The 12,378-nt window shown below is 40.9% G+C and overlaps 1 protein-coding gene across 12 annotated transcripts in view; it reads right to left on the reverse strand.

The window, feature by feature from the left end:
- MAPKAP1 (MAPK associated protein 1) overlaps positions 1-12,378 on the reverse strand; it is a 171,207-nt gene that overhangs the window by 79,278 nt on the left and 79,551 nt on the right. For all 12 annotated transcript variants that reach the window (XM_075905711.1, XM_075905714.1, XM_075905710.1 and 9 more), the window contains one exon: positions 6,697-6,869. In XM_075905711.1, coding sequence (XP_075761826.1) covers positions 6,697-6,869 — 173 coding nt within the window. The remainder of the gene's footprint in view (positions 1-6,696; positions 6,870-12,378) is intronic.

Genomic DNA, 12,378 nt, shown 5'->3' on the forward strand with positions numbered 1-12,378 from the left:
CTCAAGCCATTTAGTTAGCATAATCATGTGATAAAGCAGTAAAAAGAAAACATCCAAATAAGGCAGAACAGCTTCACATTAACTGATTTGTATGCAAAATGAGAGATCGGCAATTAAAATATTCCCAGTTCTGTACAAGTTATGTGACTTGAAAAAGTGTCAGTAATATTTCTTCCATCTGTGAAAACATATTTTATTAGGACTTTTTAGAATGAAATCTGAATGAGTAATGTCTACGTTTTTCTGTTTTAGATCTAGTAACAGAGAAAAAATTAATACAAAAAAATGTTCAAATGGTGCAGTATGGACACATGTAAACAGTGCAACAAAAATATGTTAAGGGAATATCTACATGAAAAGTCAAGAAGTTGTGTTCCATTGAAGCAATTATTATTGTGGAGAAAAGTACACAAAAGACTTAAGTCCTACACAGTCCAAATAATGAAAATAATAAAAATTATTATACATTAATGCTTGAAAAAGAGAACAGTAGTTCTCAGACACATGCTGGGGGGTGGAAGGAGAGGAGAGAGCTAAATCGGTTTTATTTCCACAGGCTAAAATCACAGAGATCTAGCTTTACAGAGATAAAAGACATAACAATATTGGCTCTTTATCACATTTTTCATATTAAAATTTAAACACCAACGCTCGTATTATTCAACTCTAAATTTGTAGCTGTTGTTACAGAAAGTCTGCCAGGGTTCAGTCTTGTTCTAGAGTCATGAAGTATGGCCTCAGTGTTCACATGGCAGTATGTTTCTAAACTCTGCAGTTTAAATTTGGAGTTTTAATTGCATGATTGATGCTTAAATTAATTAATTGCAAAGTGTATGCTAATTGTTTAATTGGTCGCTTGATCTATATAGATCATTTTTTGAATTAAATGAGTTGATTTACAAAGTTTATTGATTGGATGTGACAATGAATTATTTCGCTGACTACCTGATTTGCAATTTTCGCAATTAATTCACAAACCTTAGGTTGCAACTGTGCTTATTGAGAGTGCTTACTCCAGGTGATCTATATTTATATTGTCATGTCTATGATATTTATGATATAAAATAGGCAATAATGACACATTAATATTAATGTAAACTGTAAATTTGCTAAATGGAGGGCTAACAAGGAAGTCATCCAGCAATGTTTATCACTGTAAATTGTGTACATTCTGCAATGTTGTAAAAGAAATGTTTGTAAGCCTCTGAACTGTTATGAAGAACAGATTCTGCATTGTAGAACTAATTTTAAATTTCTTCAAGAACAAGCAGTAAACTTTATGAAAGCTGATCAAAGGTAAGAGTGGCAACAGCAGTTAGAAATCTAGACAGGAAAGATGCATTTCAGTCTGGATTTCTTTCAACACAATGAAGTGTGAGCTCTGCACAGTCACTTTCCTGCTTTGCATAAAGCTAATAAAAAAAAATCTGTCCCTCATTGCATGGCCCATTTCAGTGTGAAGGCCCGTCTGGCTCTCGTCTTTGTACTGCACTCTTCCGGGCCATTCCTGTGTCTGCCCTTGGACTGCTAGCCCTGCTGTGGCAGGAACCTAGTCGTTTGGCACAACTCGCCTGATGGATGGCCTGAGGTATAAATACCATTTAATTGCCTGGTTTGTACTTGCCACATGTGCATAATTCTCATTAAAGCTAGGGGGAGATGAAGGCATGTGTCAGAGCACTGCGCTCAGTGTGGTAGGTGTGCCCAACACAACAATCAATGCTGAAACATGGCCCTCAATCCAGAGGTATCCTCCTTGGCTGCACAAACATGGTGCCCTTCACGTGCCATAAACTGACTATGCTTCAGGTTCCTCAAAGAGCAAACAAAGATTTCTGAGGAATAATATAGGTTCAGCACAACTCTGAAATCATCTTATTTTTATAAGCTAAATCAGAATTCCGTTAGCTGTACGCATTTGCGTTTGTTTAAAAACAGGCAATCTCTATTATTGCCAGAGAGAAAGGACAAGCAAAACATTAATGACAAATTACAGAGCTGGAGGTTACTTGGAGCAAATACTTTATCACACACATATTAAGCTGCGGAAAAATTTAGTCTACTATACCACGTTTGTCCACAAGCCATTGCTCTGTTCCCGATGAGCTGGTATTCACACAAGATATTAGCATAAAATAGAGCAGGTTCTAACAATTACTAGGGAAGCTGCATATCGTATTTATTAAGTACACTGCCGTGTGCAACTTATGGGGAAAAAAATCTAATACATACAAATTTTACGCATTTAACTAGTAAATCCATGTACACTGAGATAAGATTAAACCCCAAATCTCAGTTAAATGCTGAAGGTCCTGAAAATCAGAGTTTATTGTAGACCGAATGAAGAGCTTAGCCGCAGGAGCACCCAATTGTAGGGTTTTTAAAAAAATCTAAAATAAATCGGCAGTACTGAAGTTTGTTGCGCTCTGTTTTTATTTCCACATGCCTTTTTGAAGGCCGACTCAGCAGAGCACATCCTTCAGTGGTTAGCAGCAGAACAGTCCAGTGGGTTCTGATTCTGAAGTTTACATATAAGAGGCCAGGGACAGGGTTGCTAAAACTGTCAAGGCTCTTGCATATCAAGAGACACTGAGCAGAGACAAAATTACAAAATGGAAGGCCAAACCGGATAGCGCACATCCTCAGAGCTGTCAACAGCAGCTCACTTATTGTGGATTATTAGGTCTACATTTTAGGATAAAGAAATTGGCAGTGAGATAGCCTTCTCCTGAAGGTGGGGCTGTACTTTCACAATGAATTGGTCGGCACGCTCTCATTGTTCTGCTCGTTTGATTAGCAAGCACATCCATTTTCTGTATTTTTATACCAGATTACAAACTGGCATTAGCCACACAACTTTTAGTGCTTTCTTCCGATTGATCCTCATTCTCTCCCTTGTAACTGTCAAATGACTAGTTTCAGAGCAAAAATGAAAGGGAGAATATCCAATGCTGACAAATACTATACCATTGTTTCCTCACTGGGCTGTAATCGCTGGCTGCCTCTTGTTTTACATTGTAAGCTCACAAGGGCAGGAACCTTCTGTGGGGTTTTTTTCCCCTGTTCCGTGCACTTGGCAAAATGGGGTTGTGGTCCCTGACGAGAGCTCATAAGTGCTAGGATAACATGAGTGATGATGATGATGAGCTACCAAACTTTAGTCATACACATTGCCTTATTTAGAGATTATTCTGTAAAGCAGTTAAATTGACCCTTCCCTATGGGCACACCTTGAGCTGCTCTGACAAAATGAATCAAAGAAACAGAGAACGAAGAAAAAATGCTAAGAAATGATATTGCAATTTTGAGACTCTACCCTTCCTGAGAATCCCAGAGTCTGGGTTCTCAGCTGTTACACAGCAAGTGGGTTCCAATGCACCCTGCCTTTCCACTAGCTCTTCTCCCTGGAGCAGGATCTGGTGGCATTTGACAGCATCCCTGGCCAAGGTCATTCCTAGACAGCAATCACCCCCAAGAGAGACACTGAAATTCACCTCTTCTCATTGGTCCAAGAGAGGAGAAGCTAACTGACTTCCAGGACACACACTTTTTTTCGAGGACACTGGAATTTTGTTTTATGGGATACTACACTTATTGACATTGGTCAATATGATGTATTATGTGTTCTTAAAAAGTACACATGTCCGAGACTTTGATATCGGTTGCATCTCACACATTTAAAATACACTAACAACAAGAATCACCTTCTTAATCAAACAGTGATCAAATGGTGATTACTACTGATGAGCGGAACAGCAGTGTCTGCAATTATTTCTACATTTCTTCACCTGTGTCAGAACAATACATCACTGACCGGAATACCACATCTGTTCATTCAAAAGAATTGGGAGGAACAACCTCCATGAAACTCAGTCTGGGAGAAGATCCACCTCTCTATGCTGCTCTCTCTCTACAATAAAGACGGCAGCTAATAATCATAGAAAACTAGGACTGGAAGGGACCTAGAGAGGCCATGAGGGCAGGAGATGGGACTCGATGACAAGACCAAATGCTGTCTAGACCATCCTTGATAGACATTTATCTAACCTACTCTTAAATATCTCCACAGATGGAGATTCCACAACCTCCCTGGGCAATTTATTCCAGTGTTTGACCACCCTGACAGTTAGGAACTTTTTCCTAATGTCCAACCTAAACTTCCCTTACTGCAGTTTAAGTCCATTGCTTCTTGTTCTATCCCCAGAGGCCAAGATGAACAAGTTTTCTCCCTCCTCCTTATGACACCCTTTTAGATATCTGAAAACTGCTATCAGGTAGATTGGCAGAGGCCCTGGAGGTTTTTCGCCTTCCTCTGTAGCATGGGGTACAGATCACAGCTGGAGGGTTCTCTGCATCTTGGGGTCTTCGAAGTATTTGAAGGCTTCAATATCTGAGATATAGGTGAGAGGATTATTCTAGGAGGGGTGGGTGAGATTTTGTGGCCTACACTGTGCAGGGGGTCAGACTAGATGATCATAATGGTCCCTTCTGACCTTAAAGTCTATGAGTCTATGTCCCCCCTCAATCTTCTCTTTTCCAAACTAAACAAACCTAATTCCTTCAGCCTTCCTTGATAGGTCATGTTCTCTAGACCTTTAATCATTCTCATTGCTCTTCTCTGGACCCTCTCCAATTTCTCCACATCTTTCTTGAAATGTGGTGCCCAGATCTGAACACAATACTCCAATTGAGGCCTAACCAGCACAGAGTAGAGCAGAAGAATGACTTCTCGTGTCTTGCTCACAACACACCTGTTAATGCATCCCAGAATCATGTTTGCTTTCTTTGCAATGGCATCACACTGCTGACTCATATTCAACTTGTGGTCCACTACAACCCCTAGATCCCTTTCTGCCGTACTCCTTCCCAGACAGTCACTTCCCATTCTGGATGTATGAAACTGATTGTTCCTTCCTAAGTGGAGCACTTTGCATTTGTCTTTATTCAACTTCACACTGTTTACCTCAGACCACTTTTCCAATTTGTCTAGGTCATTTTGAATTATGACCCTATCCTGCAGATTAGTCGCAACCCCTCCCAGCTTGGTATCATCTGCAAACTTAGGGATCTGAAATAAATGCATTTGCATGTAAATCTGAATAACCTCTCTCTGACTTGTCCTGCCAATTCTGCTAGTATTGGAGGAATGCCCACAGAGTTCTCAGCCTACCTCTGCACAAATACACAGAGGACTCATGAATAAAAACCCATTCCTGAAAAATGGTAGCAGGGGCAAATTTCCAAGAACTATGCCAGTACCAAGGAACAGACATGGAAATTTGAGTCATTAGCAAAACCATTTACTCTACTCTGTCATTCTACTTTTCTACCAGAGGAGGCTCTTTTATATTACATGATTGTTTCATCCTTTGTCGTGTAGCAAATATTAGGCAAGTATTTTTCCAGACTTTACAGTGTCATTCTAAAATAAAAGATGTCCAGATTAAAAGGACAGGAAGCACCTATTTCACCGAATTTGTGTGACCTACCACTAAAATATTACTGTTGCAAACAAAAAATTCTCTAAGACACCACACAATGTTTTTCATCCTCTCAGTTTTTATGCCAGCCTCGCCTTCCCTTCCTGCCCCCTACGCCAAGCAAAGAGATGTGCAAGGATTATTGCAAACACTGAAAAATCCAGCGAGAGACCAACATTCTTTACAACTTCAAAGGACAACAGTATGTGTTGGTCTGTTCTTGCACTGGCGACTCAGGCCAAGTTTCAGCAGCAGCTGACAGGGACTCATGCACAATATAATGGTTTCTCAATCAAAGAATAAAACATTATTCAGTGTTTCAAATAAAAGTGAATTTTTATGACAACTTTTGCATTTTTGTCACAATGTTCCTCCTCATTTGAGTGGGGACTTTAAACACCTGCACAGAAGGATGGGGGCAGTGAGGGTGCCTTAGATCTTAAATGCATTTAGCCCCATAGTTGTCCATTCTTTATAAACACTGAAAAATATTTCACACACACATTGGTATCAGGTGTCTATTCAATACTAATGAGAACACTAAAAGGACATCACATCTGTAGAGTGACACACTCAAAAGTCAGGAAATATCAAAGTTCAGATGACATGCTCAACCCTAATGCTGAGCTCTTTTGCATATGTATGCAGAGTAATTTAGTACCCGACGATATGGTAGCATATTATTCCTCAGACAGGATGCTACCATGGCATTCCAAGACACTCAGAAGCCTGTTTTAGCTAGGTTACCTTGTCACTAATCAACTAGCTGGGTCAAGCAGGGAGCAGGAAAAGATATTCAGATACTGAGTAGCTCATGCCACCATCATCAACAATCTAGATTTTATTTGCTGCTTGATTCTTGGTCATTAAGAAGTGGTTCAAAACACAGGTCAGATGTAAAAATAAAACACCTTTCAATGACACCGACAGTGGGGGTGATTGATCTTAATATCACAGAGAGTTTTGAAATTATGATTCATTTACAAATCCCTGGACTGATATGTTTATCATTGTACAGTACCCAGCAGTTTATCTGAAAGAGCAATAGATATAGATGTGCATGTATCTCTTATATTGACAAATGAATAGGTGGTTCCTGTAAGACTTATTTATAAAAATCATGACATGGAAATCGATTTCCTTATGCAAAACCGGCTACAGAGGAGAAAACCAGAGATCACACAGTATTAAAAAAGAAAAAAAAAAGGAACAGTACTTTAGTTTGGGTTCCCGTCCTTCGCTCGTGTATTGCCAGCATATTAGTCCAATCAGATCATGCACCTTGGCATTGGCTATTGTCACAACTGTCATTGGCAGCAGTTTGTCTTGGCTTGTGTGCAGCGGGAGGTAGACATCAATTTTTTTGGTTGCAGTTGTACCAACATGACCCTGTTGAAAAAACATTTTACTAAAATTGATAAGTGACACCATAAAACAGAGACAGAGAAAAGCTCGTATAAGTTAGATGCTTGTGTACACAAACTGGTTGAAACTACGGTAAAGAATGGGATTATCAAACACACAATGAACACAATACGCTGAGGAAGAGTCAGCGTGGCTTTTGTAAGGGAAGTGATGCCTCATCCATTTACCTGAATTCTTCAAGAGGGGCAAACAAACATGAAGCCCAGGTGATGGAGATAATGTATTTGAACTTTAGAGGCAAGGTCCCTCGCCAAAGGCTCTTAAGCTAAGTAGGCAGCCAAGGAATAAGAGGGAAGGTCTTCGTAGGGGTTAATAACTGGTTACAAAATAAGAAACAAAGGGTAGTAATAAATGGTCAATTTTCACAGTGGAGAGGGGTAAATGGTGTCCTCCAAGGAACTGAACTGGAACCAGTATTGTTCAATACATTACTAAATGTTCTGGAAGATGGGATGAACAATAAGGTAGCAATGTCTGCAGATAATAAAACTACAAAACTGAGTGGAAAGATTTACAAAGGGGCATCACAAAACTGGGTGACTGAGCAACAAAATGGCAGATAAATGCAAAGTAATGCACAATGGAAAAGCGTCTCCACTATGCATACCAAACGATGGGGTCTAAAATTACCCCACAAGAAATATCTGGAGTCACTGTGAACTGTTTTCTGAAAACATCTGCTCAATGTGCAGCAGCAGGCAAAAGAGCTAAGAACGTGTTAGGAACCATTAGAAAGGTAATAGATAATAGTAATAAAAAAGAAAATAACCTAATACCACTATGTAAATTCCTAATTTGCCCACACGATGAATACAATGTGCAGTTCTGGTCACCCAATCTCAAAAAATATGTATTAGAATTGGAATAAGTATAGAGAAGGGCAACAAAAGGGATAGGGACAGGGAACAGCTTCTATAAGAGGTGAGATTAGAAAGACTAGGACGTTCATCTTAGGGGGAATAGGAAAGAGGTTGGATGGGGGAGAAAGACTAAGAAAGTGTTATTTACCCTGTACATGACACAAGAACCAGGGTTATTCAATGAAATTAGTAGACATCAGATTTAAAACAAACATTTTGTGTTTCTTCCCATAACGCACAGTCAATCTGCCATGGGGCATTATGGAAGCCAAAAGTATCAAAGGGTTCAAAAAAGAACTAGGTATGTTCCCGGAGGATAGGCCCGTCAATGGCTATTAGACAAGACGGTCAAGGACTCAACCCCAAGGTGTCCCTAAACTTGTAACTGCCAAAAGCTGTGACTGGATGACGGGGGCTGGATCATTTGATCAACTATCCTTTCTGTTCACTCTCTGGGGCACCCGGCATTGGCCATGGTCAGCACACAGGACACTGGGCCGGATGGACCCTTGGTCTGACCCAAGTATGGGTGAGTACGTCCCTTACAGTAGCTAGAACTAAAATGTTCTACTGCAACTTCATGGAATGAGTATGAAGGGTTAAATAATTTCAGTTCTTTTATGCTGTTCAATGAAACGATACATTTTGTTATCACACACAAATGTGAAAGGTTAGTTCACAAGAGCAGTGACCTCATGACTTTCTATGAAAAATGAAACCATTTATGGAAACATTCAACATTTTCACCATGAGACCCACAATAAAGAGGGAGTATCTGTGTTCCCAAACCAACTTCCCACAATCTTTAGCATCATCCTTGACTCTAAACATTTGCTTCTGTCCTCTGCTCCTGCAAGATTCACTTATCACAAACTGCTGGGTGCCATACTGTGTATGGCACCCCTTCTACATCAACTATAGCATCTCCCTTCACAATGGCATGCCATGTGAACATAAGAACGGCCGTGCTGGGTCAGACCAAAGGTCCATCCAGCCCAGTATCCTGTCTTATTGAAGAGCAGCATTTTAAGGCGCATTTCTCTATCACGCCTTGTGCGCACCGTTAGCTTGGCACAGTGGCCACATTTCTGAGGAATGTGGCCCTCCCCTAGGCAGCGAATGCAGCGGGAGTGGCCATCAGACACGGGCATAGCCTCTCCGCATGAGGCACATTTCTTAAACCCGGGAGAACCGGGCATGACTAGTTGTTGGAGTGTACCCCCGTAATTATAACGGGGGAATGAAATAACAGTTTTGTTTTTTTTTTTAAACAATTAACTACTCTAACTAATGAACGATATATAACTGACTAATACTACGTTAGGAAGGGGCTAACTGGGGAAAAACAACAGAACATATGTCTAATTTTTAACTATACGATTTCTCCTCAGGAGAGGAGCGTGTTCCAAATCCGTCTGCGGCCGTGGACAGTTAGGAGGAACTGGTGGGTCGGACCGCGCGACGCAGAAAAGGCGCGAACGCCGCGGGACACTCTGCGCACGCGCGGTCCTCCGGAGGGGGCTACTGCTACTAAGAATTTTCCGGTTTGCGGCGCCGGGACGAGCCCGACACCTGTAGTGGAGCACCCACGGGGACATCACTCGAAGAAGAATAGCCAGTGATGGACCTAACCTCCATGAATCTATCTAGCTCCTTTTTGAACCCTGTTTAAGTGTTAGCCTTCACCGCATCCTCTGGCAAGGAGTTCCACAGGTGGACTGTGAGCTTAGTGAAGAAAAACTTCCTTTTGTTTGTTTTAAATCCTACACCAGTCATGATTTTATAGACCTCGATCATATCGCCCCCCCCCCCCAAGTCTCCTCTTTTCCAAGCTGAAAAGTTCAAGTATTTTTAATCTCTCTTCATATGGGACCCATTCCAAACCCCTATCATTTTTGTTGCACTTTTCTGAACTTTTCTGAATGCTAAGATATCTATTTATGAGATGAGGTGAGCACATCTCTATGCAGTAGTAAAGATGTGGACATCCCATGATTTTAGATAGAGGCAATAAGATATTTTCCGTCTTATTCTCTATCCCATTTTTAATGACTCCTAACATTCGATTTGCATTTTTCACTGCTGCTGCACATGGAGTGGATGTTTTCAGAGAATTATCCAGAGAACGTGTCATGTGCCCAAACTCTGGCGCAGGCAGCAGGCTGTTGCCTATTCTCTCAAGGGTACAAAGAAGCCCAAAAACATCACCTGGATCCTCTTACACTTGGCATTCACTCATTTCAGGACACCGTTCAAAATTCTTCTTGGTTTTTAAATGCTCCACGGCCTTCCTCCAGCTGACATGGCCTCATTTCCTCTCTTCTTCACCCCCAGCTTCTCTGACTAGATGTGACCACTCTTGGGACTCTAGAAGGGAGTCCAAGGGTTGCCATTCTGGTGCATGAAGACCCAAGGAGTAAACCCGCAGGGACCAATATAAAAAAGAAAAGGATGTGGAGATTGTTCTGTTTCAATGTGAAAGCCAAAGGGGGGACAGGCATCATGTCTAGAAGTCAGGCCGGCCATGTCAGCACATACTTACAGAATATAAATCAACATGCATGAATCTTATAGATGCAAACGTTTCAGAAGCATTGCTTCCGAGCAAGAAGTTTACACAGAGTAATAACAGACACGACAACATTTTTCTAACTCCAGGAAACATATGTGATGGCTGTAACTAAGTCAGATGGACAATATAACCACCTCTTCATGTTTAGCAGGAAGCAGGATTGTAAAACAGACATGGAGGTTAAATGTTGGTTAAGAATAAACAAAAGATGGTTCTTATATGTCAAGGGAAGACCAAAACCAACATATAACCAAGCCCATTTCTTACCATTTAAAACTATTTGGAGAAAACCAAAAAGGATTAACTGGTATCACTGCATTTTATTGTATTAAAAATCTATCTGGCACCAGGGAGATTAAGACTTAATTAAAACAAAGATTATAGCAACGAAGATCTATAAAAAGTTTGTGTTAGAAGAAAAATGTTTAATCTATAGCTTATAGGACTATTTTTAAGCTAATAATCTTTTAAGCAGCAACAAGACTTCACATTTCCCCCCACAAATTAACTGATATGAGGCCAATATCCTTGCTTTATACCAAAAGGAGAAACCACCATTAAATTAATCATTAGGAATTCTGGCTTCAAGTAATGGACTAAGAGGATTCAGTGTTGGACACCTATGCTTGGAGTATAAAACTTACTCTTGTTATAAAATCATTGGAAGCTGCAATAACATTTTAAGTTACAGAAGTAAGAGAATAACTTAAAAATATAAAAAAGTAACTTTTACATTGATGGAAGAACAGCGTGGAAGTATGGTAAAAACTCCAGCACAATGAAGTTGAATAATTTAAGTATAGCTATCTCCTTCCCCACCTACTCAAGGTATTGAAGACACTGGACACATCTGTTGAAAAGAAAGAACATGGCTAGATTCAAGAGTCTAATATGAACAGGACTATAGGTTTGTCCTGATAACTACTGGCTCTCTGCTAGGAGCACTGGGATGGGCAGCCAATGTGGAGGAAACAGACACATTCAAGCAATGGTTTTTAATTAAGTATAATTTTTTAAAAGTTCACTCCGAGACAGAGACAACCAGTGAAGGTATTAAAAGCATTGAGTGGTAATGCACACCAACACTCCTGTGTCCCCTCCCAGACCTACAGACTTCTGCACCACACGTTTTGCTGTCCAAGACACAAACTGTCATGTCTTCTGCCCAGCCCCCTAATAAGCACTTTCCACCTCTCCAGACTTTCAGAAGTCCAGTTTGTCTTGTGTACCCTCAATTTTCATCTCACTAAACTCCTTACTTACAAAGTCAGACATCAAAATAAAAGTGTGACAGTGAACGGTTACTGAGAATTGCTGACTCTCACATTTTTACCATATAATTAAAAACATAAATGGATTGGAACATAAATATTGTGCTTGCATTTCGGTATCGAGCTGTATAAACAGGTCAGAGTCTGTATGAAATTTTCGATGGCAGTGATTGTGCTTGTGCTTTTTATGTAGCCGGTTGCAAAACTAGGGAAATAACTGAGCTGCGGTGCCCCCAGAAGACCTCTGTGTACCCCCACGGTATGCCTACCCCAACTGTGCAGTCACTGAAGTTCTTTGAAATGTGTCCCCACTAGGGCTCCACTGCAGGGGTGGCAGCATCTTTGCAACTGGAGTTAGATCTTCAACAGCAAGCCCATTGGACCCAACATACGCACCTTCCCTCCCCCGTGCTGTGCGCGCCGAGCCCCCTCAGTTCCTTCCCAGCTACAGAGCCCACAGGTGACACGCTGAAGCACAGCAGGTAGTAGTTCTTTAATTAAAAAGCAAAAAAAGGGACACACATTATTCCTGCTTCGTTCTCAGCTCTTAATCCTATCAGCAGACATTTCAACAGGCCATGGGGAGCCTGATCACTTACCTTATATGCAGCTTGCCAGGATGCAAGATATCTGCCCTGCTAGGTCTGCTGCAATTGAAAAGCGTAAGACGCCTGGGGAGCGAAATCCTCACCCCCTTTGCCTCTTTGGCCCCAGGATGTCAGCCATGTGCTGCTGATTGTGTTCTATTGTGCTGATAAAGCTGTCAATGA

The sequence above is a fragment of the Pelodiscus sinensis genome, chromosome 22, assembly GCF_049634645.1.
Source record: "Pelodiscus sinensis isolate JC-2024 chromosome 22, ASM4963464v1, whole genome shotgun sequence".
In the NCBI taxonomy this organism is placed as follows: Eukaryota; Metazoa; Chordata; order Testudines; family Trionychidae; genus Pelodiscus; species Pelodiscus sinensis.